The 27,185-nt window shown below is 46.6% G+C and overlaps 1 protein-coding gene across 1 annotated transcript in view; it reads right to left on the reverse strand.

Moving 5' to 3' along the window:
- DHX57 (DExH-box helicase 57) overlaps positions 1–27,185 on the reverse strand; it is a 531,935-nt gene that overhangs the window by 246,383 nt on the left and 258,367 nt on the right. The window contains exon 11 of the mRNA XM_069235106.1: positions 7,805–7,859. Within this exon, the coding sequence (XP_069091207.1) occupies positions 7,805–7,859 (55 nt within the window). The remainder of the gene's footprint in view (positions 1–7,804; positions 7,860–27,185) is intronic.

Raw genomic sequence — 27,185 nt, forward strand, 5'->3', positions numbered from 1 at the left:
GGACAACCGAGTTCCATTAGAGGTGAAACACATCGTTGAGCGAGACACCTTGGAAACACCAACACCCAGATGTGCTGACATTGCGCGTTCTCTGCAGTGGCAAACAGATTGAGCCAAGGTTCATTCGCGGAAGAGTCCAAGCACCACTTCCAAGTGTAACTGCCACTCGTGGGCCACTAGGCACCAACTGCTGAACTCGTCCTCCCTGGCATTCAACGAGCATGCCAGGTGGCTCACAACCAGAAATATTTCTTGGCATTCCAGCCACTTCTGGAGAAACAAAACCTCATGGAAGAGGTTCTGAGACCCCACCCCGCCCTGATTGTTGCAGTACCACATGGTGGTGGTGGTATCCATGAGCACCTGTATCAGCCTTCCTTTGATGGCCGCCAGGAAGGTTTTCAACGTCAAACGAATGACCCTCAGCTCCAGAAGGCTGATTTGGAGTCGAGACTATGCCAGAGACTAGAGGCATCTGATCCCCATCACTCGCAGGTGGCCGCGCCAGCCTAGAAGTGATGCATTGGTCACCACTACCACATCTGGGTGAGGAAGAGAGAGCCGTCTGCCACTGACCCAATCGCGGTCCAGTAGTCACCACTGCAGATTTTTTGCAGTCTCCTCCGAAATCTGAATGTGATCAGAAAGGCCCCTTTGATATTGGGCCCACTGGGACTTCAGATCCCACTCCAGAGCATCTGGCATGCTTGGCCAGCAAGGTGCAGGAATCCATAACTCCCTGAAAGTCGACCTCACTGAAATCCAGGACCGAGGTAGAAAGATTGGGATCATAGCCTGACTGTTCTGAACTCTCTGTCCCAGGGGAAAGGCACGAAACCAAACCGTGCCCAGATTAGCTCCGATGAAGGAGGGGGCATCTGAGAAGAAGTCAGGTGTGGCTTTGGCATGTTTAAAGTGAACTACAACAATGACAGGTTTGTTGTAGATTGGAGGTGGTCGACGACTGCCTGGGGTGATCCCACCTTCAACAGCCAGCCATCAAGATAGAGGAAGGCTGGCACCCCTGATCGCCAAAGATGTACTACTACCGCCATAACTTTCATGAACTCCTGAGGGCGCTGGTGAGACCAAAGGGCTGAGATGCATACTGACCTTGGCCATGGGAGAGGTTGGCATTTCGTCCTCTCCCGCAAAACTGCTAGGTTTCCTGCTGGGGTCGGACATGCTGACTGCTGGAAATGGCCCTTTTTGCAGGGTTATCCCCAAACTTTTTGCCTTCTTCCTCCTATTTTTTTCAGGTCTGTTTTTGCTGGTTTATTGTCTCTGCGCACTTTACCACTGCTAATCAGTGCTAAGGTGCAACTGCTCCCTATAGAAATTGTACTGTTGATTGATTTATCCATGATTGGCATATTTGATTTACTGGTAAGTCCCTAGTAAAGTGCACTAGAGGTGCCCAGGGCCTGTAAATCAAATGCTACTAGAGGGCCTGCAGCACTGGTTGTTCCACCCACATAAGTAGCTCTGTAATCATGTCTCAGACCTATCACTGCAGTGTCTGTGTGTGCAGTTTTGACTGTAACTTTGACTTGGCAAGTGTACCCACTTGCCAGGCCTAAACCTTCCCTTTTATTACATGTAAGGCACCCCTAAGGTAGGCCCTAGGTAGCCCCAAGGGCATGGTGCAGTGTATGGTTAAGGTAGGACATATAGTAAAGTGTTTTATATGTCCTGACAGTGAAATATTGCTAAATTCGTTTTTCACTGTTGCAAGGCCTGTCTATCTCATAGGTTAACATGGGGGCTACCTTTAAATCTGATTAAAGTGTAGATTCCCTTTGGGAGCGGATGGACATGTGGCGTTTGGGGTCTCTGAGCTCCCAATTTAAAAATACATCTTTTAGTAAAGTTGATTTTAAGATTGTGCATTTGAAAATGCCACTTTTAGAAAGTAGGCATTTTCTTGCTTAATCCGTTCTGTGACTCTGCCTGTTTGTGGATTCCCTGTCTGGGTCAGTTTGACAGTTGGGCTGTTCACACCTCTCCTCTAGACAGTGACACAAAGGGGGCTGGGGTGTAGCCTGCATATCTTGATTAGCCATCTGTGCTGGAGGGGAGGCGAGGAGTGGTCACTCACACCTGAAAGGACTGTGCCTGCCCTCACACAATGCCGTCTCCGACCCCCTGGTGAGTGTCTGGTGCCTGGCCTGGACAAGGAAGGATCTTGCAAACACTTGAGACTTTGCTTTGAAGTTTGCAAACTTCAAAGGCAGAACTGGGTATAAGAAGCAGACCCAAAGCCCCAGACTTTTAGAATCTTTCGGGAATCAAGAGGAACCTCTGCCCAGGAGAAGAGCTGAAGAAGTACTGTCCCTTTGCTGTGTTGCTTTGCTGGACTTGCCTGCAGTTGCTGCTTCTGCCTGAAAAGAGTGCAAAGGGTGAACTTTGCTGTGTGTCCTGCTTGAGAAAATTCTCCAAGGGCTTGGAGTAGAGCTTGCCTCCTGTTGGAAGTCTCAGGGACACCAAAGACTTCAGTTTCCTGGACCTGCAGCACTGGGAACTGTGTGTTTTGTGCTGTCCAAGAGGAGAAACCACTGCGACGGCGCCAACGATGCCGCTGACCTGCACCGTGACCTGCCGACGCCGCAAGGAGTCGCATTGCCCCACTTCGCACCGCGACCCTGGTCTCACCGACGCCGTCATCGGACGACTTCACCAAGCCGCTGCTCGCGCCGCGACCTGTGGGCCCCGCACTCCGGCGTCACCTGCTCACACCGCAGCCTGGGCATCCCCAACAACGTCGCTCCTGCTGACACCGGTGCCGCTGCCTGCACCGTGGCCTGTGGACACCGCTTGTGAGGAGCATGAAGCACCGTCCCGCGCCGCAGCCCCGGTCCACCGACGCCAGCACCATCGGCTCCAGTGTCTACACCAGGCATCCTTGCCTGCACTGTGGCCTGTGGACATTGCTTGTGAGGGTCACGAAGCACCATCCCGTCCCGTACCTCTGGCTTGGGCCTACAGACGACAGCGCTTCCGCAACAACAACGACGCTCCCTGCACCGTGACCTGTGGACACCGCACATTGCACCGCCCCGCTTCACACCCCAGCCCTGGTCTCACCGACGCCGCTCGACGCTGTCACCGAGCCGTTGCCTGCACCGAGACCTGTGGGCACCGCATGTCGCATCGTCCCGCTTCGCAACCGCAGCCCGACGCCATCCCCGCCAGTGCACCTGATTTCATCAGCCCGGAGTTCGATCCCCAAGGTGCGTGACTTCAAGGGCCAGATGACTCCTGCACAGACTCCAGAACCGACACCGCTCTCCGGAGCTCACCGCGAGGATCACGACGGCCTCCAAATCCAAGGTACTGTTTGTGGGTCTTCCCGACACCGCAGCTGGCCGGCGACGCCGAGGCCAGCCTGAACTTTTGGTTTTGTTGTTCACGACGCCGTGATAGCCCCAGGTGGACTTATTGACTTCAAGGAACTGTATTGTTAAGTACATCTTGCAGCATTCATATTTTTATTACTGTATGTTGGATATTTTTATCGTATTTGGTCTTGTTTTACACAGATAAATATTGCCTATTTTTCTAAAACTGGTGTGGTGTCCTTTTGTAGTGTTTTCACTTATTACTGTGTGTTATGTGCAAATGCTTTACACATTGCTTCTGAGATAAGCCTGACTGCTCGTGCCAAGCTACCAAGGGGGTGAGCAGGGGTTATCTGAGCGGGTATCTCCCTTATCCTGACTAGAGTGAGGATCCCTACTTGGACAGGGTGCAAACCGACTGCCAACTAGAGACCACATTTCTAACACTGACAGTAAGGGACACCTCAGCCAAAGCCACAAAAGGAATGATGGAAGGGATGAGGCCGCTAGACCAGGCAGAGAACCCAGAGAGTGAGCAGTAGCCCTACTCTCCTGGAAATGTTAAAGGGCAGAGTCAGTCTGGTTTCAAGTCAATCAAGACCCGTTGAAGGACTTGTCCATCAGGGTGGACTGGAAGTCGCCCAAGAACCCAGTCGACCAAAGCCACACATGGTGAAGAATTGCAACACTAGTGCCTATAGTTTGTGCAATAGAGTCGGTGGTGGCCAAGTCACAACAAATTGTGAACTTGGACGCATCACAACCATCTTGAATCGCCTGTGAAAGGACAGGGCAAAGATCTTCTGGTACAGCAGGGAGGACTTGTGCCACCGAGTCCCAGGGGGCATGAGTGTAATGGCCCAACAAACAGGAGGTGTTGATCAATCGCAGGGCCAAACTGGCTGATGAGAAGAGACGCTTACTAAATGTCTCCACTCGCTGTGATCTCCTGTCAGGGGGAGTGGTAGGAAAATTGTGGGGTTGGTCCAACTGGTGGAGGCCTGCAGCACAAGGCTCACTGGACAAGGGTGCTGAAACAAAAAGGCTGGGTTGCCTGGAGCAGGGTGATTGCACCTGATGGTCTGTCTGTTAACTTGGGGACAAGTGCAAGCCTTGGCCCTAGGAAGGCATGCCAGGGCCTCACTGGAAGGGAGGACGGGATCAGAAGCAGTGTGAGCCAGTTGAAGGACCTTAGCCATGGTGGAGAGCTGGAGGTCAAGGACTCTAGCCGCTTTAAACAAAACCATAGTGCAAAAGACAGACTCTTTTGTGGCTGGGCATGAAGGGGTGGAAATGGGTACCAACTGTCCTCGGCATAGGGCTGAGCGAACTCATCACCCTGGACACAGTCAATATCGGGGTCGGTCCCAAAAGGGAAATGTAAAGTATGTTGCCTGCCTCGTGGTAACACAAGTGCAGAAATTAGTGCCTTGGTCGGATATGGGCGCAACATCGGTCGAAGTCAGACAGCTGTTGTATTGGCGTCAGAGAGGAGAATCAAGGCCACCTCTTATGCCAGACTGCTTGTCATCAGCTTCAGTATACCCAGGCCTGGTATGGTTTGGTGCACCAAGGGCATCGTTGGAACTGGTACAGAGGGCAGAAGTGGTTAGAAAGATCCAGCTGCCACCGAGGGCGAAATCCGCCAGCGGTAGTCCAGATGGAAACTCTCAGCTTGGTGGGCCCCGAAGACGAAGGAGAGGGAGTAGGCAGGGATCCAAAGAACTGGACTGTTGCTGCAAGGAACTTGTTGTTCTTGTGCAGCATAGCTGAAGGCCCTTGAACATTTTTTGTGCCTGAACGAGCTGCAGAATTAGCTCTGAAGATGGTAGACTTTGGCAGTGAGCTGGTTTGTGTTGCCCACATATTTCGTCAGGAGAGTGGGAATGACCTGAAGGAAGCGGAACTTGCATCAACATTTTGTGCTTTTTTCTGTTTTTCAGAGGACTTAGAGAGCAATGAAGACCGGCCTCTAAAGCCAGGATTGAGCCTTGGACTTAGAGTGGGACTTCGAAGAGGTCCAGACGCTGCATCTTCTTGTGTTTGGTGACAAAGTTTCGCCCCTCGTTCCCTGATGGCCTTCGGGTTCATCAACGCAGTTTCAGCAGGTCTTGGATCTGTGAACTGACCCCCTGACACCACAGGCAAACCCGGTGGGTGGGCAATGTTTGGGGGGCACTGACCAGTGAAGCATATAGTAATGATGAAGGGGGAGCATCCCCATCAATGGTACAACAAGCAGAAGGGGTGTCCTGTAGGATGGTGTGCACTGCCAATGATGTGGACATCCAGTGGTGGCACGGCAAAGAGCGGGTGGGGAGCGATAGTCCGTCCCTACCTGCAGTGGCTTTTCAGCACCACAACAAGAAGTGAGGGCCATGGGCAAGCATGAGGGAGAGGGAAGCGGCAGCGAGGCAGGCAATGCAAGGCCCTAGGGTTCAGCGAAGCCCTGACAAGCAACTCTGCTCAAAGCCAGGGCCGCTGTCTTCATGGTCGCCCCCGCAATAGAGGTCAACAACAGGCTTGGTTGGCCCCCAGCAGGGCTGATGAATGGCAGGTATTTGGGAATCAGTGGAGAGCCATGGTATCAGGTGTCCACCATCTTGGCTCTCAAAGCCACCTCTTTAAAGGAATATTAGGATAGCAGCATTGGGTCGGTAAGGGATATGGGCAGATCATAGCTCTGACTACTACTAAACTCTACAGAGAGTCTCACATCAGGTGGGGTACCTCAAAAATGAGTAGCTGATCTCTCTTGTAATGACTTTCTCATGCACACCACGTAGAATCGAGGAAGTCCTGAGAGAGTACATGACTTGTATCAGAGACAGCTGGTAGGCAGTCTCCCCACTGAGGTGCAGGGATAAAATAACCTGTACCCGGATACTATAATCAGCTGACACCAAATGTTAGCAATGTCATAGAGTGGTCATAGGGTGGTAGCCACCCATGTTAAAAGAAGTACTACTTTAAGTAAACCCCTCTCACCAAAGAGAGTGTAGCTCTCTGTTGTGTGGCAACATACCAAAATTATACAGTCATGACATGGAACATGAGTGAACAGAACAGCTACAAGTTGAGCTTGAAGACCTTAAAAAAAGGAACAACACTATGGGGTATGCAGTTTCCTACTGCGAACAACACAGCGCCTGGCATTTTATTCCCTGCATTGCTCTGAGGCATTACACTGCATGGCAGGCGTAGGCTGAGAAATGTCACCGGGAGAACAAGGGGCCAGAGGGGTCGAAAGGGAAGAAGTAGGGTTTCAGTGGGGAGCAAATGCATTCCCCCACTCACCCACATAGAAGGGAAATAAGAAGAAAAAAAAGGAAACGTTCAGGGGAACGCCAGTATAAAATATACATATTATCTATCTATTTGTATATGTACCTATCTAGAAGTAGTTAGCACTTTTTGTCCCAGCCTCTTACTGGCTCTACCCTCCTTAGTCTGCACAGTGTCAGGAGGCGCTGGTGCAGCGGAATGTGCTGTGGGATTGCTACATGAGGCTCATCACACTGACCCAGACAGAGAAATGAAGAGGGAGGCGAAAGAAAAGCACAGATGCAAGATCGGACTTGCGGGGCAGCAGGTAAGGAGCAACCCAAAATGAATTAACTCAACAAACAATGTAAAGTAATTCATAATAATGTAGTTGTTTCTTTAGCAGTGGCATTTCCTTAGAGTTGACAGATTATTTTTTTTTTTTTTATGTTTCGGTATTGGTCTGACTAGTTGGGACTGGCCTGCACAGACATGTATCCCTTGCTCACTATATACCAGGAACTTAAGCTGCACCTCACTGATCAGCTCAACAAGGAAGTCAGTGTGGAGTAGCTTGTGTTCCCAGCATGCAGAGGGGACAATGCCTAACCTTTAGCTCAACAGTCCATGCTTGACTGCTTCTATTGGAGCAAGACCAAGCCCCTCCTTGTTGGCCCTCTTCAGTAAACGCAGAGGCAATGTAAAAAACGTGACATGATGCTGATTAAATCCCAGCCAATGGATATCTGGACCCCCCTCGGAGCGATGAGGAATGCTCTTTATCCGCTGGCAGTGCTGATTCATCCTATTCCCAAACACCTACTCTGGCACTGACTGAGTCACTCGATAACTGAATGCATGCTGGCAGGGAGTGCATTAAGAAAACGGCCACTGCTTCTCAGGGCCTCCAAGGTAGACTGCGTTTCTGAGCATACCGTCTTGAATCTCAGAGTCTCTGGGTGGGACTTTGGTAGGAGGGGGGTGCTTTTAAACAAAAAAGCTATGATGATGTTTCTGTGATCCTCCATTGCCCTGTAAATCACTCTATGATGACTACATATATGGTTGTTTGTTTTCTCTGCTCCGGTTATCTCAAAACCTAATAAATAAACGTTTAAAAAAATAATCACTGTGGCTTTACATAGTGCAGCCTGAGACAGTTTGCTACTAAGTCAAGCTACAAGTCTCCAAATATCTCTTACCTAGTCATTGCAATAGCATCTTCCAAATAATACTGATCAACAGGAAATGTTCGGCCTACAGAAAAAAATACAAGTTAGTTTTCTATTTAGAAATATGCAGGAAAGAGGAGAAAATCATTTTATTGCAACAATTAAGCTGTTTGTCATTGGTCTAATTTGTGGAGTAAGTATTCCTCCTGCTTCCTGCCCACAATCCAAGGTCACAAATCGCATATATTTATTTATATATTGATTGATTTTTCTTAAAACACCAACCTCATCTACAAAAGGCAGGAGAGTGCTGTAAAATCGTAATTATAAGAAATATGTCAAATATATAGATCCGTCAACATTTAGAATGGATTAAAACTTTTTAATGAAAACAACAGAAACGCATAGTCAAAGAATGACTTAAGTGCGACGTTAAATAATTCCACAGTTTTTAGGTTTCGTCTGCCAGTCAAACTTAGCTGTCTAGTTGTGAAAGAACCCTTGTGGACTATCACAAAAGCTTACAGTGGGGTTTGAGCCTGCCCGATATATCTACTGTTTGGCTTTGTCACTCTTCTGTCCTCTCTTGTTCAATGGCTTTCCTTCCTCTTCTTGTGTGTTGCTGACCTGTATCCTTCTACCGCCCACTTTTATGGAACTACTTTTTTTATTTTCACTAAGCACTCCTTGAGAGTGCATGTATTTTCCAGCCGGCTCCCTCATGTGCTTTTCTCCCTACCAAATACCCACTGTGTGGTTCTTGTTGCTCTCCCTGGTGTGCTGCTCAATCACTTGTGGGCTTCTCCACCCCAACACTCTGTATTGCTCTCTCCCTTGTGAGCTGCATTCGCCTATTTCTTTACAACTTCCTCAACCACTTAGCTCTGCTTTTATTTCACCCCCGACTACTCTATGTTGCATCCCCCACCACCTTCGCCGTTGCTCGCTCATCCATTGCAGCCCTTTAATTTTTATTTTGTTTTACATTTTTAACAGTCTTTCGAGGTTCAGGCATCTCCCATTTCCTGCCAAGCCGTTCCACTAGCAGAAAAGCATTTTTTTTACTGCACCAAATGGTGCCCACTGTAGGAGGCTGGCCCAGTTTATGGTGCACCCCTATGGTGTGGCACTCTATACTGAGTCCAGGCAACCCTTAGTGATAGTGAATAGGTGTCCAGATAGCAGAAGCTCTCTAGGGGTAGCTAGGGTGAGCAGCTAAACCTTATCCAGGAGGCATGTAAAGCACTTGCAATACCACAGTAGTCAGACAGTAGATCACTCACAAGAAAGAATCACATAAGTGTTGCAAAAATAAAGAAATCTTCATTACAGCACTACTACTAAACTAGCATTGGTGTATCTCCCTTTGGAAATATCTACACATATTATACACACGAAATAACCAACAGAAAGAACATAAAATATACAGGGCCCTAAGTATGGTAAGTGCCCCCAGTGACCAAGTGCCTGGTAGTTATCCACCCAATCGTCCCATAGGCTAACACAGAGAGTAGTGGTTGGAGTTTGTGAGATTCAGAACCCTTCCAGGCGGACCCCAAGAAAACCAGCAGACAAGAGGAAGGTTGGAAAGTGTCCCCACTCATGAGTACTCAGAAGACGGAGTACCTACACCAGGGAAACTGGAAAAGGGAGAGACGGGACGCTCTCTGAAGTCAGTGGAGCCTCGGATTGTCCAGCTGCTGTCACAACCCTTGCACCAGGCTGGTGGAACCCAGGGATGGATTCCCGACATGGAGGACCTGCAAAGGAAGGGGACAGAGTTTAGCACATTCGGAGGTGCCCAGGTGGTGCAAGGGCCAATGCCCACCCTCCTGGAAGTAAAGTTCCTGCAGGTCAGTGGAGGAAGAAGTCCAGCTGCAGAGTCCAGGAACTGCAGAAGATTCCAGGAGTCACCTATGAGCTGTCCCTCGACGGCCATCGGACTGCAGGAGTGTCAGTGACCAGCCAGGTCACCAACAAGCACTGGCAAAGGCAAGCAGGAGCTGAAGAAGTATTTGCAAAGGTTTGGGGTCTAGCAAGGTCCAGGAGACTCTACCCTTGAAAGGGTGTCAGGGCTGGCCCTCAGCACAAAGGAAGGCCAGCAGAAGTAATTGGAGCCCCCACGGGTGACTCCCAGGCAATGGACACAGGGAGTCACAAGCAGACCTCAGTAGCACAACAAAACAGGATTCCCACGTCACAGGAGTTGCAGGTCAGGGGCTGGTCTAAGTGTTGAAAAGTGCTGAAGACTGGGGCTACTTGGCACCTGAAGATCTCTTGGAGGAAGAGTCAACCAGCCTTGGCAAGTGCAAAAGTTGTGGTGCACAGGGGTTCCAGTGCAGTGGCAGGAGCAGGGGCCTACAGTCTCCCAAGATCAATAGAAGACAAGCATGACCCAGAGAAGACCACAGACTCACCACCTGTGTTGCAGAGTCATTCGATGTCCGTGGGACAGAAGACCCCACCAGCTAGTCGATGTTGTCTTAAGGTGCCTGCGGATGCAGGGGAGAGACTCCTTCTCTCCAAAGGAGATTCCTTTGTGCCTTCAGATGCAAAGATAGTACTTGTGACTCTGGAGGATGCACAGCCTTTGATGTTGCAGAATTCTTGCAGGAGCCGGAGAAACAATGTTGCAATGGGAGCCTTCCCACCAGGAGCAGACAGGTTTCGGTTGAAAAGCAGACCAACAGTAGGTCCAGTGGCCAGGAGTAGAAGATGTCTTGCAGAGGGTTCCTTGTAGAGTCTTGCTTGACAAATCTGGGGACCCACCCCGGGAGGAGCCCTTAAGTAACCCTCAAAGGGGATTGGTCACTCACTGCAGTGACCCACCTATCAGAGGGGGAAAGGGACGTCATCTAGGTGTCATAACCAACCAGATACTCCCAGGGGTCTCTGCACATCTTGTTTTCAAGATGGGAGAATCAACCGGCCACCTGGCAGAACTCTGTGCACCTCCCTAGAGGAGGAGCTGGACAGGGGGTAGTCACTCCCCTGTCCTTTGTGTAGTTTCACGCCAGGGCGTGAACCAGGGGTTCCTGAACTGGTGCAAACCAGATTATGCAAGGACGGCACCACATGTGACCTTCAAAGAAGTCTGGTGGTGCTCGGAGGCCACCCCACCCCAGCCCTTAGACACCCAATACACAAGAGGAGGTGGCCACACCTGTCCCCTGCAGGAAATCCTTTGTTCTGCCTCTCCGGCATGAGCCAGGCTCACCAGCAGGTGGTCATAAGTGTCTGGGGTCAGCAGCAGCATGGGCTGGCAGCTAGACACCGTAAAGGCTGCACAGGCAGAACTGGGGGATCCTTTAAGGAACCCCCAGAGTACATGGTATTATGCAACTAACACTGAAATCGGAGTAGTTGCATGATTCCAACATGTTTGATACCAAACATGCCTAGGTCTGGAGAAGCCATTATGTAATTGGACTACTCGTGCTGACCAGTGTCCACCACATACTTTAAGATGGCTTCCCCATACTTACAGAGCCCAGGAATTGGCCTGGGGTCTGTAGGGGTACACTGCTCATGCAGGGGTACCCTTGCACTTGAGGACATGCACCCTGCCCTTAGGCTGAAGGGCTTATCAGAGGGATGACTTATAGTGTTTAAAGTGCAGCGACCAGTTTTTCTGGTGTAAGGTGCATGCACCATTTCACGCAGGGTGCAAGGGCAGGCCTGCAATCACAGTTTGCATGGGCTCCCATGGGTGGCAAAATATATGCTGCAGCCCATGGGTGACTCCTGGTGTACCAATGCCCTGGGTACCTAAGTACCGTACGCTAGGGACTTACGTGAGTGCACCAGTATGCCAATTGTGGGTGTTTAAAGTTTACTAGCAACCAAATTTAGAGGAGAGAGAGCACAGTCACTGGGGTCCTGGTTAGCAGGATCCCAATGAAGTACAGTCTAAACACACTGACACTAGGCAAAAAGTGGGGGTAAGTATGCTAGAAAGATGGCACTTTCCTACATCCACCAACTTGGATCACTAAAATAAATAATAATAAAGTGGTGCCTATATCATTCAGTAGACATACGCATGGGCCTGTCGATACAGAACAAGTTACTTACCATTACTTACCACTAGCAACAACTTTTCTGGTAGAAATTCCATTTAACTGTGAATTCCTCACCAGACAGAATCGGGAAACTTTTGAAGCAATTCCTCTGCATGTTGGTAGGAAGCATTAAATCCTTCCCCAGATGTGACGTCTAGGGCCCTATTTCGGCACCATCTCTGGTCCCAACATCATTTTCTTCTTGATCTCCATCTGAGCCGCTGGACATGGAGCCAACAGAAATCAGAATTGCAGTGTGTAGATCTGAGACTTGGGTTCTTACTAACAGACAGTAAGAGTCCATTTCACATAAAGGAGAAGCAGGTTGCTATATGAGCAATCTGCGGTTAGGTAATATTTCTACCAGAAAAGATGTTATGGAAGGTAAGTAACCTGTTCTTCTAATGCGGACCTCTGACTGCAGATCTGTCACTGTGTGAAATTATATACCAAGGCAGTACCTTCCCAGATTGTGTGTCTGTGAATGGCGGGAAATCCTGCAGGACAGACTGGACAAAGCACCCATCCTGCAAGACCTCGCTGTCCAAGCAATAGTTCTATGTGAACGTATGGAGGAACGTCAACGTAGCAGCCTGGCAAATGTCTGAAACTGCAACACCCTATGCAAGGTCAGTGGCTAAGCTTTTGCTCTGGAGGAATGAACACGTAAACCTTATGGGGGCTGCTACTTGGCCAGTCCGTAACCACTTTTAATGCACAATACAATCCATCGAGAGATATTCTCTTCTGTAGCGCTTCGCCCTTTTTGGCTCCAGTAAAACAGACAAAAAGTTAATCGCCCAGCCAGTAGCTTCTATTCCAATCTATATAGAAACTCAAACCACTCTTAGGGTCCAGACAATGGAGATATTCTTCCTCCTCAGAGAGATGGGATGGAGTGTAGAAAGCTATCAAGGTGATGGATTGCTCTATGTGAAAGGGTGTGAATATAGGATGGGGTGTGACTGCTTCTAACAGAAACGCTGCTTTCGTTCTGAGGACCAGTTTATCCAGGTAAAAGAAGTATACAGTTGTATGGACAAGGCTTGAAGCTCACTCACTCACTCGGCCAATGTTATGGCAATGAGAAATGCCTTAATGGTAAGGAGAAGACTGGTGCAGCTGCGCATCGGTTGAAAGGGAGTGATCATTAGGTTAAGATACGCCTGTGCATCACAAAAGAAGTTGGAAGAAAAATGTGGATCAGACCCTCCAAGAAACACTTCACAAAAGGGGATTTGAAAAGCGATGGCTAATCAGGCAAATGTGGAACGGCTGGAAGGTAACCTGTAACTGTTGCCACAGCAAGGCCTTGCTGGGCTAAAGATGGACAAAATAAGAGAACATCAGACAAATGTGCATTCAAGGGAAGGATGTTAGGGGAGGAACATGACACAACAAACATCTCCCAGTGCCCTGCCTAAATAGTTTTAGAGGGTGGACGCTTGGCTGCCAAGATAACATCTACCCCTTCGGGAAGAAGGTTGAAGGCCATCAACTCTTGGTACTCAATCTCCAAGCATGGAGGTGTAGGTTTTGCACGATTAAGTACAGGACCCGTCCCGCCACTGTGACTGGAGGTCCTCTCCAAGGGCAGCCTGATCAGAGGACAAATGCTCAAGGCCAGAAGTTACAAGTACCACACTCTCCCTGCCCAGTCCGGGGCCACAAGGAAGACTTGGTCCCAGTCTTTTTTAAATCTTTTTCAGCATTCTGGGCACAAGAGAAGGGGAGGAAAGGCATATAGGTGTCCCAAGACCCAGATGAGACAGAAGGTATCTCCAAGGAGTATGGCCTTGGGAATTCTAACGTGCAAAATTATGGACACAGTGAGACCTCTGCAGTGGTGAATAGCTCGATCCAGGGTTCTATTGATTGCTGGAAGATGCCCTGTGCCACCTCTGAGAAGAACTGCCATTAGTATCCACCAGGCACCAGTGACAGAGTTCATCTGCCCTGGTTTTTAAGGATCCTGCCAGATGCTGGGCAATGAAGGAACTGTCATGAGCATTCAGCAACTTGCAGAGACCTAAGAGTCTCCTGGCACAGGACCCACAACCCCACTCTGACCTATTTGTTGCAATCACACATGGCTGTTGTGTAGTCCCTGAGAAACCTTACCTGTCCCCCTTGATGGTCAGGAAGAACACCTTCAATGCCAAGTGAACCCACCGCATCTTCAGTAGGTGGATGTGGAGACGTATTTCTGTCAGAGACCTGAAAAGGAGCAGTTGTGAAGGAGTCAGGTGTGGTTTTGGCATGTTGATAGAAAAGCCCAACAATGTCAACATGTCAGCTGTTGTCTTGAAGTGGCCTAGGCTCCTTGAGGCAAGCACATCTTCAGCAGCCAGTCGTTGAGATATGGGACGATTGGTATTCCCAACTTTCACAGATGTACTGCGGCCACCACCATTACTTTTGTGAACACCCAAGGTGCACTGGAAAGGCCACAGGGGTGCACAGAGAAGTAAAAATGCTCCTGTTCTATCTGAAACCACAGGGAATGGGAAAATAGGCATCCTGCAAATACAACACTACCATCCAGCCTTGTAGATCCACGGCAGATAGAATTTGGGAGAGGGTGATCCTCTTGAACTGGAACTTGTCATTCCAGGGAAAAAAGTTCAGATAGCACTGATATATGATGGAACAAAGGCCTCCATCCCTTTGCGGCACCAGGTGATAGCAGGAGTAACAGCCAATCCTGACCTCTGATGCCGGCACCCTCTCTATTGCTTGCTTCGGCCAACATTGCCTGAATTTGGTTGTAGGGTTTGGACAAGTGGTCTTCCAAGAGGAGTTGTGGTGTTGGTGGCATGCCCAGGAGATATGACAGGAAGGATAGTGTGAGACTCTGTTCCATGATCTGGAGCACCCGTAAGTCAGATGTGATGCTACTCCATCTGGGGAGGTAATAAGTGATACATACTCCCAGCTGGTGATCATGAGCTGCTGAGAGTAAATTAAAGTGGTTTGGCGGCAGCTGTGGGAGTGGGGCTTGGGGTGGGGTGTATTGTTGCCCCTTGGGCAAGGATATTGTCAGCTTGATCCCCGTCCTCTACCCTGAAGGGACTGGGAGGACTGTTAATGCTGAGTCCTGTATTGGTGCTGTCGCTTCTGGTGTCACCTGCCAAAGCCTTAAAAGAGGAGAAGTGGCTAGAAGTTGGGGGCTGCCGAATTGGAGGTGCTAGGCCTAAAGAGAGAGCAGCAAACTTGCTCTCATTAAACTGTTTTAAGGCCAAGTCTGCCTTTGTTCCAAACAGCCTAGATCAGGGGGGGGGGGGGGGTTTAAACTGGGAGGTGGGCCTCCCTAGGGGGGCCTCAGGTGATCCTAGGAGGGGGTGCAATGCTCTGGCCAAAAGAAGCATTATGAAGATGGCAGTGCTTTAAGCAGAAAAATATTTATTACATTTTTAAAAAGGTAACATAACTTAAATGCAATGTTTAAACAAGTCTAGACACATTTAAACACTGCCAACTTAATAGAATAATTGTGAAAAATTCTGTGGGGGGGTCGATTATCTTTTTTTCCCCACTGGCGGGGGCTTGGCATTAAGAAGTTTGAAAACCACTGGCCTAGAGCCATGAAATGGCAGATCAATCAAGGATTGGATGACCCGAGAATAGCCAATGGAGCAAGTGTGGCCCTGAACCACCAAGTTGATCTCAACTGATCTACCAAGTTGATCATGTCAAAGTCCCAGTGAACCGGGTACTTCACTGCATCCTGCTCATTCCGCGATAAGGTTCTGTCCCACAATGCATGCGGGTACCGCACCAGGAGGCAAGATGTATTAACAGATCTTCGGGCAAAGCTGGCATAAAAAAAAAATGCTTTGTTAATGTCTCCATACACTTTGATTCTCTGTCAGGAGGGGCTGTTGGGAAGGCATAAGTGTTGAAGGGACTTGTGGAAGCCTGTACCACCAGGCTCTCCCAACAGTGGTGTTGCAATCCTGGAGGCAAAATCTTCTGACTTGGAAACACGTATTGGCCAGCTGGATGAACTAACGCAAACATTACGCCTCCAACTACAGGCATCAATCCTAATGCACGAAGATTTGGAGTACAGATCACAACACGACAATATAAGAATCTGTGACCTGGCGGAGGGGTTGGAGGGCCCATACCTGGAGGCATTTGTTGCGGGCTATTCTCAGAACTCTTGGAAGGAACAACACTGAAAGTGAAACTGGACAGGGCCCACAGCGTCAGCCTAAAATCAACTGGTGACAGGAATTGACCAACAGATGTCCTTGTGAAGCTTCACTCTTTTAAAACTAAAGAGGCCATCCTTCAGGCAGCTCGTGGAGTAGCGACGGTCACCTTTCAAGGAACGACATGCACACTGTTTCAGGACATTGCCCCGACCACATTAGCCAGATGCCAACAATGCAGACCGGTGACAGACGAACTGAGGCAAGAACACATAAGATGTCGATGGACATATCCATTTGGTCTTGCCTTTAATCTAAAGAATAAGTCATGCCATGTGATAGAGCTATCAGAGGCGATGACACTTTTAGACATAGCGGTTTGGAAGGCTCAAATGAAGGGAGGAACCCTGGGAACCTCTTGAGAGAACACTAACCACTCCTCAAACACCAGTGCTTGGCTTTCCTAAAGCCCCCCCCAGGCTACCATAAAAAAAACACTGATTTGCACTGAGCAGCTCCCAAGTCTCGGGATGAGCTACCCGGTCTCCCAAGATTCCTGACACGCCGGCATCGCAGAACGTGCTCTGCGAAATGGATTGCTGTATACACCTTGATAAGAAGGTATCGGCAGTGGGAGGAAAGAGTAGTGGGGAGATAAGCTCTTTAAAGAGCGACAAGTGTTTCCCCAATTAATGACTCTTTATTCTTCAAATTGTTCAGTACCTTCTTGTTGTTACTTTATTATAGCCATTACCCTAACTACATATGCTACACAATTAGATGCCTTAATGGTAATAGACTGATTGCCCAGTAAGATGCAGATACTCATATATTTCTCTGAGTTTGGGACCTGTTGTCCTGCCTTTTTTCATGGTGAGGTTAAAAAAGGGAGGGCTTGGGTGTATGTAAGGCAAGTTTTCACTAGCTGCATGGGAGAGCAGGATGGAGGCACTCACTGTTTCAGCCACTGGAGCGGGAGGGAGAGGAGGTCCAATCGAGTTAAACAAATTAAGAAGAGGAGTAAACTACACAATCATCAGGGGCAAGCTCTGCAAAGTCGCAAAACCAGACATAAGACATGGTGGTTATGACACTCACCTGGAATGTTAAGGGCTTAAACGCCTCTGCTAAAATGATAGAAATACTTACTCAAACAACACTATGATGTGGTAGCACTATAGGAGACACATCTGAAATGCAACAATGGTCACAGAACTGAGACATAAAGCATACCCACCGTTTTTAAATCAACCAGCACCGCGAAACACAGTGGAGTAGTGCTCATGTTCCATTTATCACTGAAATTCCAGCCCACAGGACACAAAACTGATTAAGTGAGGGTTATAATGCTCAAGGGTCTTCTTCATGGTAGGCTCTCCACCTTTGCCTCCATATATGCCCCTAACACAAACCAAGATCAGTTTCTCCACTCCTTCTTAGAACTACTTGGAAGGTTCGCGGAAGGGGGGATTCCCTTATTGGGAGGCTTCAATCTTACTTGCCATGCTAAAAATGCTCAAAAATGCTAAAACACGCAATCCAGGTACTAGAGTGGTTGCCATCTGAAGTACACGTCATCCAGATTACTGTGACTACACTTTCTTTTCTCACTCCCATCGTGGCTACTCAAGACTTGATTATACATTAATTAGCCAATCGAAGATCCAATACCTCTGAGCAGTGACAATACACCTGATAACTCTTTCTGACCATGCACAATGTGTATTACGTATGACTGGTGTGACGCACCACTGCGACACTGCTGTTGTTTTTTCCAAAGTCCCTTATCCGAGATTGCCTCTCCGGAGACGATTTACGAAAGGCTAATAGGGAATACTTTAAACTGAAGGCGCCTGCTGACACGACAACCTCTACTAATTGCAACGTCTTCAAAGCAGTGCTCAGAGGGAAATGTGTCTCTCTCACAGCGGCACTTAATAAACAAAGGGCAAAAGATCAATTGGACCTTGAAGCTGAACTACAGACTTTAGAACAGACACACAAGCAACACTCCACACTGTCTCTTCAACACAAGGTCACAGCATTGTGGGACAAGCACAATGCCAATTTCACCAATAGAGCAGAACTCACTCTACTACACCTAAAGTGCACATTTTACGAACAGGAAAACAAGGTGCCATATATATATATGGAAAATGTCACTTACCCAGTGTACATCTGTTCGTGGCATGAGTCGCTGCAGATTCACATGCTGTGCACATCCCGCCATCTAGTGTTGGGCTCGGAGTGTTACAAGTTGTTTTTCTTCGAAGAAGTCTTTTCGAGTCACGAGATCGAGGGACTCCTCCCCTCCCCTCCCCTGTATCTGCAGCTACACATGCCATCGAACATATATATATATATATATATATATATATATATATATATATATATATATATATATATATATATATATATATAATAATGCCAGGCGTTCTACAACTGACCTTACCAGTTCAGACATGGAGAAGGCACATACATTTGGGTGAATTCTACAAGAAAATGTACAAGGTTGAACCTATGAATAACCCTACCCAATTTGACAACCTAGATAAAGTGGATTTTCCCCAAGTGACACCTGCATAAAATGAGATGCTGGCAGAGGCCATCAATGATGATGAAATGCAACTAGCAATAGCCAAACTAAAACTCCACAAGTCACCGGGCCGGATGGCCTCACAGCCAAGTTTTATAGAACCTTCAGTTCAGACCTGGTCCCACGCTTGACATCCATATTTAATCATATAGCAACCTCAGGGGCAGCCACACCTTCCAGGAGCGAAGCACTGATTTTCATCATCCCAAACCTCATTTGTGTGGCTCATATAGGCCCATAGCACTTCTAAATTGAGATGCCAATCTCAACTCAAGAATTTTAGCTGCCAGGCTTGATGACCTGATGCTGGATTTGGTCCACCCAGACCAAGCTGGCTTCATCAAGGGAAGACATACACATGATAAATTGAGGAGAGTGGTTCACCTGGTAGAAAAAGCCAATAAAAAAAATAGAAAAGTATACCACAATTATATTGAGTCTAGATGCCGAGAAGGCATTCGACCAGGTGAACTGGTCTTTCTTATTCCATGCTCTTAAGTGTGCTAACTATGCCATGCCTAAATACAGGTTTCTGGTGAACAGGGTGGCCTCTAGACTTTTTGACCTAGAGCGGGGGGACACAGCAGGGGTGCCTCTTATCCCCATTATTATCTGCGCGCAGTATCAAACCCTTCATTGCACGAATACGGTCCACACCCACCATCTGAGGGATACCATTCGGCTCTGTGGAACATATGATTTCCCTGTTAGATGATTATGTGCTTCTAACACTCACTAACCCTAGCCCCTCACTAGTAACACACCAGGAGGAGCTGCACTACTTTGAAGATGTAGCAGTATTTAAAATTAATTCGACCAAATCTTGCATGCTTAACCTGAAATTAACTGCAGCCAAAATGGAAGTGCTAGCAGATACAACAACCTTCCTCTGAGCAAAGAGAGAAATCACTTACCTTGGCATTAAAATTAGTTGACTTTTATTTTTCATAATACGGCTGGCGGCAGTCTACTGGTGCGGCGCTGCTGGTAGTAGCAGCACCACCTTAACACCATCTGCCAGTATGGCCGCGGCCGGATTTCTGCCCTTCGAGTGGCGGAAATCCGGCTGTGGTCATAATTTGGCTTTAGCCGCAGCGACGGTCTTTTGGCAGCCGCCGCCACGGCGGTAGGTGGCATTTACCGCCAATGTCTTAATTAGGGCCCAGATCATCAAAAGGGAGAAAATTGAAATATGCTCATCTAGTCCAAAGACCAGTATGTAGCTGAGGCACAAAGACACAAAGAGGGAAATGAGAAGTACATCAAAAAGTGCACAAAGATGTAACAGGTAAACTGATAGCGTTGAAAATAAAATAGAGATACTGGAAGAGCAGGGATTACTCAAGGTAGATATGCAAACCTCTCCATTGGCTATTGGAAAAAGACCACGCCAAAAGTACATAAGAAACATCTGTTTAAGTTATATTGTGGCAACTCAACACTGATAATGTATTTTTAATCGGGGACGTACAGATAGGAATTACAACAAATACAACATCAAACCCACATACAATGTAAGCAAAGAGAAAATATAATTATTTGACATGCTGTTGCGTGAACAAAATAAGCTGGAAACAACATTATATAGGAAGAAAACATCTATCAACACTGCTTCGTCTTTCAACCCACCATGACAACCAATTAAAATGAAGTACACCCTACAGGGAGATGCTGATAATTAGAAGGAACTATTCCACAGAGGAGGAGTCCCAAGTGAACCTATTACAACCTAAATTAATGTTCATAAAGTGAGGATATCCTGAAAAAGCAGTTGAACAAGCATACCTCAAAGTAAAAACAAGAAAAAGAGAGGAACTGCAAGTAACAAAAACAAAAAGCAAACAACTGTACCTCATGAGAGCCGACACTTATTTTTCTGCCTCAAGCATTTACTCCTCGCAAAAGACACATATGGGAAAGACAGAAGTAGAGAAAAACAAAAAAAGTCACAATGAGAGAAGGCAGAAAGCTGCAAGAGTGAGCTGAAGGGGTAGGGAGTGAATTTAAATGGTTTGAAGAGGCCCGAGATGTCCTTCAGGATTACGCTGCTTCAGTATTCTGTGTTCGCACATTTGATTGCAGCAGCCGCATGTTTAAGAGGGGGCTTTAGGCACCAGCACGTTTTTACTTACAACTTAAGCACTGGTGACCAGCTATAGCAGCAGAAGAAGTAGAGGCAATGCCACTGGTTTCCTACAAGAAAGCACCTTCCATTGGTGGCGTGATCTCATATAGTCTTTTTAAACAAATCAAGAAAATCTGATTGTGGCACTGCAAAACCTTCATTTTACCATGTAGCAATTTAAGGTTAGACGTCTTCACAGTGAAAAGTCCCCAAAAGCTATTTTCACTGTAGCAAGGCTGACTGTCCCATAGAAAAACAAAGGGTTACATTATTACATTTATTAATGCTATTTTTTATTAAGAAAAAGCTAGAATAATAAACAAATACTTTTAATAGTTATCAAAAATCCCATTTAACGAGGAAGTCAGATTCATAATAAATATTAAGTGAAAGATACTTTTAGAAAGTTATCTTTTTCCTGCCATAAGGCTCTGAAGGTCAATTTGCATGTGCTCTCTCAATTTTTCCCGTCAATAATTAGCATTTGAATAAGTGTGAAATGTCTCTCAAGAGCAAACAACAGGCTGACCTGAATAGGCAAAGGTGACTCCTCTAAATCTGACGGAATACGCAGGGTGGGACTCGGAGCATTTTTTTTTACTTGCTTCAATGTCAAATCAGCTAGAAATGTTTTTTTGGGACTTTACATTTCAGACTTTGGACACACTTCAAAACATCTTCCTCAGTCACAGGCAAATGTTAGCTGACAACTGGGCAGGGCCCTCCCTTTCACCTACTCCCAGCAAGGCAGACTCCAATAACAGTGGGTTTATTTTTGCCATTACTGTGTCAAATCCTGTTAGAGTACCAAATCCTGCTTGACAGTTCTGTACGGGTTTTATATATAACACCTGGGGATCATTCAAGGGGTGAGAATAGGATGCCAAAACAATTCTTGTGCATCTACTGTCTGGTTTATTGGGGGTAAAGTGGCTGCCCTAAACTGTATTTTAGTGTTAGTGAAGGAGGGCACTAGCATCATCATTGTATAATTCCAACATAAAGCCGTGCTACTCAGGACCAAGAGGTAGTATGGCTGAAGTCTTGTGCCATCTTGAAAATGCCCAAAGATGGTAGAGTTTGCCATGGGAACTTTTACCCCATTGATTATGGAGTGCCCAGGAGTCATACCCATCCACCAGCTACTGCCAAGCATAAATGTGTCACCACACCAGAGCACTCCTGGACCTGAGGAAGACCAGAAGAAGGACTGATCTGAGAAAAGTCCTTGGAAATAGAACTGCTCTCTCTTGTACCCACAACAAAGATGTTGACTCAGAGGGTTATAGGGCTTACTGACATTTTTCTAAAGCTACAGGGGCACAAGCTACAAAATGCCTTTTCCTGCAACTGGCCAGCTGACTAGTGGCAATTAGACATGGACTGGATCCTGCTGTTTGGCCTCTACCGGACACCCTGTGAGTCTGTAAGTGTATTTCCCGAGGTTCTAAGGAACACTAAAAATGTACTTCTGTGGTGGATTGGGACTTAAAGGACTAAACAGGATGAACCAGGTTAATGATCCAAGCTCCATTGTGATCAGCATCAAATTGTGCCTAGGCACTGGTCTACTGTGATGACTGTCATAGGCACTTTGATCTTCTTGGCGTAATATTTATTTAAAAATGTAAAAATACATACCCTCAGTTACACTTATTGGATTGCTGTCATTTTGTTTATAAAATTTTACTTTAGTTTTCTAATTTGGCTTGGGATTTTTATTGTGTTGCCATTCAACTTTATCACTATTTTGGTAATGCATAAATACTTTACACACTGGCCTTAGTTAAGCCTGTCTGCTTTGTCACATAGCTACCAAGAGGTTGAGCTCAAGGTTAATTTAGTGACTGTAAGGGTTCACTCTGACTTTAGTTGTTACTGTTCCTTGAGGTGGGTAGTCACACCAAATAATGATTTGATTTCTAAGACTTGGTTTGCTAAAGTTCCGTCAATATGGAAAAAAGGGAATATTCAGTTAGACAAGGAATCACTTGCAGGAATTCTTTTGTGGTGCACATGCAATGACCATGCCATCTCGGGTATATAGGGAGTATGGCATGACTGTTTCAAAAGCACATTTTGGAATATCTCAGGGTGATCAGAAACAATGATTTTAACTGTTCAATTGCAAGGCATCAAGAAATCAAATATGAGGGAGAGTCTTCCTAATTACAATATTTTGATTTCAACATGATTGAAAGTATGAAAGGGGGTGAGATCGAACCCGCAAACTGCAGCAGATGGGATCAAGATACATGATAAAACTGAAAACAAAATCGTCAGGTGGGTATATAGCCTAAATGAATAACTTTTTGTGTAACGGGAACAAGCTCAAAGCCCTATCCCAGTCACCAGATCATTATTCTCACAACAAAGACTTAGCCAATCAGAGGGCAGAAAAAATATGATGGACACAATGTTGACCTTCCTAATTAGTGAACCTTGCAAGAATGATGCAGCCCACCAAAGGTGACACAATGGCAACAGGAAGAATCACAAGGACTTAATGTAGACCCATTTTTAACAGCCTGCGTCCCCCGCACTTCATGTTGCATAATGCCTCACAATGGTGAACTGGACACTATGAGACACTTTTGTTCTATTTTCTATTTCAGGTTGCATCAATAAATATATAATATTTCATACCAAAGAAATTAGGCTCAATTATTATTCAAATGCTACTTGAGATTATGAAATAGATAAATGAAAAATGATATGCTCGAACATGTATCAGTACCACAAAACAACAAAAGGTATAAATACAGATCAACAGCAATGTGTGACTGTTTTGTTGTGATCAAGACTTATTGGTCAAAACGCATCAGTGTTTTTGTATTGTTTCCATCCACCTCTGAAAATGAAAACATATCACTGCTTCCTGTGTGTAGTCCCACAGGTTATTTCAAACCTGAGACTCCATTAATATAGGCGGATGTCATGCCCGAGAGCAATGCACTATGAGGACAGCTCAAATGCGAAAGGTGTTGAAAAGTTTATAAACCCACATAGCAAACAGTGTGTGTGTGTGTTAAGAATGATCTGACCAATTTCTTGCCTACTATTTATATATTCATTGACCCTTTCACCTTCTCGTCTTTTTCTTTTTTTCTTTTTCCGATTTAGTGCTCTGGTCTGTCATTCCCTTTCGTTCCTTTCCTGCCGGTACATTCTTTCTTTTTTTAAATTGCTCTCAAATTTCCATATTCTTCACATTTCATGTTTTAATCCTGTTTCTTCCTCTATACCCCTGCCCATTCTGCAGGCTAAGCTAGAGTCCTGTTTTTTTATTTTAAAATGCTATCTGCTTTGCTAAGTACTTTTGGTGATGGTAGCTGGCAGGTAGTAGGAGGAGAGTAGCTGTTCAGAAAGGCGAATGGACACTAGATGCAATAGTTGTGAACTAGCAGCTTAGGGAGACACAATCAAGGCAGACTTTCTCAAAGCACTAAAGGAAGAAGAGAGCCATGGGAGGTTTCTTAAAAGTTTTGAATGTATATTTTTTTCTACAGACCTTCTCAAACATTCTCCGAAACTCACCAATATTTTTTTAATAACCTTCTGCACATGTCCATTAGACACCACACACTCCCTCCGCATCCTCCCTTCTCCTCGTTTCCCTTTTCCTTCGACCTTTTCAACACATACTTTTATAAGCTACTGACCAGTGTGCCTTCTGTTGAAGCTATCTATCAATGACCTACCGCATCTACTGAGCATGCTATTTCACAGCATGCACATGCACATGCACTTGCATGCCGGTATTTTCAATCTCCATGACAGCAGACACTGAAGCAAGGAAACCAAAAGTAAGTCATGTTGCTCTCGAATCGGGGTGTATTTCTATACCTCACAAACTAGTGAGGAGACGCTTGGAAATAGGACTTCTTCATGAGTCGAGGGCTTATGTGGACATCAACGTTTAATATTCCACCCATATGAGTGCAATATAAACATTAATGTAACACAACAGAATAAAATCGAGAAAGAGAAGGAACAACATGCGCATATAGAGGCAGAGCTATAATCACGAGTAGTGCTCGCTACAAGCAGCTTGCACGTTGAAGAGTTTAAGATACAGGTATCAATGTCAAGATTACATAGTGGCAATAAAGGGCAGATAAAATAACAATAGCATGCCTAACAGAATGTATACAGAATTTATAAGTTATATACAGCAGTGACAGATAAATCAGCGCACCCAGGTCATGGTACTGTATCCTCAAGGTTTATTTTCTGTTTCAATGGTGTACTCGGTGGCTATCTCTTCAGAGTCTGAAAGGCACACATCTCGAAAGTACAGAGAGTAAACTGTGCAGATAAAGACAAAATGGGACCAAGGACAAGTCGTGTAGGCCAAAGTACACCCTTGTGAAAATTTGGAATACAAATAACATGATGCATAGATAAACTCAATCATGACAGTTTAAAAGAACCCTGGTAAAATGCATATACACACATCAGTCATAACCTAGAAATCCAAAATGATTATGATATTCTACAATTGCATGTATGAAAAGCAGCTTCTAACATAGTAAAAAAAGGGACCCATGTTAGTATTCTTCAAAAATGAGAAATCACATAAGCCTCGTCATTTTCATGCTCCAGCAAATCATTATGGAGACTTATTTTTGATGAGGGGATACTGACTGTTCTTTCCGTTGCATAACACTGTCTCGATTTAAAATTGTTGTTCCACTCAAAAATACTAACGGCTAAAATTAAATATGCAAAAGACAAATATCGGGAGCTGGGTTCTGGTTGCAGTACCTCCCTCAACCTTTTTGACTAGTTTTTAGAAGCAACTTTGACGGAAGTGCACTAGGTTCCTGCTAACCAGGTCCCCAGTGCCAGTGTTCCTTCCCTAAAAAAAAAAGACACCTGGTCACTTAATCCCCAAGTGACCAAGCCCTTCAGCCCCCTGTAGGTCCCTAGTAAATGGTACCCTGGTACCTAGGGCATGGGCACTGAGGAGGGCCCCCTCAGAGCTGCAGCACAACTTGTGCCACTCTGAGGGATCCATCACCAACCTTATGCAGGCTGCGTGACAGGGTGCTTTCAAAACTGAAAACACGACACAGCATGCACTATATGTAAGTCACCCCTCTAGCAGGCTTTACAGCCCCAAGGCTGGGTGCATTATATTGCATGTGAGGGCATATCGATTCTCAGATACAGTAAGTGTACAGGGAAGCCATTTTAAATGCATGTGCTGGACACTGGTCATTTCGAGTTCCCCAGGTACATGATGGCTTCTCTGAATCCTGGGATGTTTGGAATAATAAACCCTCACTGATCCCAGTAATGGATTTATTAAAAAATGAAACCTAACAGCTACTAGTGTGCTGACTGGCTATTCCTGACCAGTTCAGCCACCACAGATGCATTTCTGCCCCTCCCCCCCCAAAGTGATAGCCAGTGCTCTCGAGGGCCTGAGACAAAAGCCTGCACTAGGCAGAGGGGTGACCTCCTCTCCTATGCAGGATGGACATTCCGGGGGGGAGCTTCAAAGGCCTTGCTGCCTTTGTAATGTGACCCAAGCCTCTCCAGATAGCAGAGATGACCGAATCTCCTGTCCTGACCCCAATTTTAGTAGCAGCACAAGCGGGAAAGTTAGTTAAATTGGAAGGAATGCCCACCTCATGCCAGTCCCACCCCTAAGGTGGACGAGATGAAATGGACACTACTTTTCAAATTCCTCCATCTTGTCTGGAAGGAATTAGGCGACTAGGGTTAAGGTTATGCCCACCTCTCAGTGGAAGTGGTCATAAAAAGGGTGTAGTGACCCAAAAGGTGATCAGCCCACTGGCTACCACCTGGCGCTCCCTGTAACGCTGTTACATTGAGTATTTAGGTGGCATCCCTAAACCCTAGAACTCAGATTTTGACAACCTAAGAAGACCCAGACAAAGAAGAGTTGCACCCGCAGAAGAGGAAAAGAAGAAGCAGCTGACCTGGACCCAGCCCCTTCGGCGTGCCAGCTGACCTCAAAGAACCTTGCACAAAAAAGCCAACTTGTTCAGCCTTCAATAAAGACTTGAGTCTCCCGTGAGCAGCGGACTTGCCCTGCAAGAAGAAAACTTTAAAGAAAAGAGTCTGCAGCTGCTAGACCCTGGAAACCCAACACCAGAAGTGACCACTGCACCCGACATCCACGACCGGAGCTGAAGCCAACCGACAGTGCCAACGTGGGTCCCCAGCTACCCAGAGACTGAGCCCAGTGTGGTCTCACCCATTTTTAACTCTCCAGAGATGCCTTCAGGCTCTGCATGCAGGCCCCCTCTCCCACAGGCTTGTCAATGGAGAAAATCTGAAAGCTTCAGCAACCACTCCACCCGTGACCCCCTGACCCCCGCTGAGGTGAGTTACTGGTACCATCAACGTCCACCCACTTCTAAGAGCTCGAGTCCACCCTGGGTCCACCCCTGCCAGACTTCCCCACAACGCCTGCAGCCTCAACACACAAGACCCCCTG

The sequence above is a fragment of the Pleurodeles waltl genome, chromosome 5, assembly GCF_031143425.1.
Source record: "Pleurodeles waltl isolate 20211129_DDA chromosome 5, aPleWal1.hap1.20221129, whole genome shotgun sequence".
Lineage (NCBI taxonomy): Eukaryota > Metazoa > Chordata > Amphibia > Caudata > Salamandridae > Pleurodeles > Pleurodeles waltl.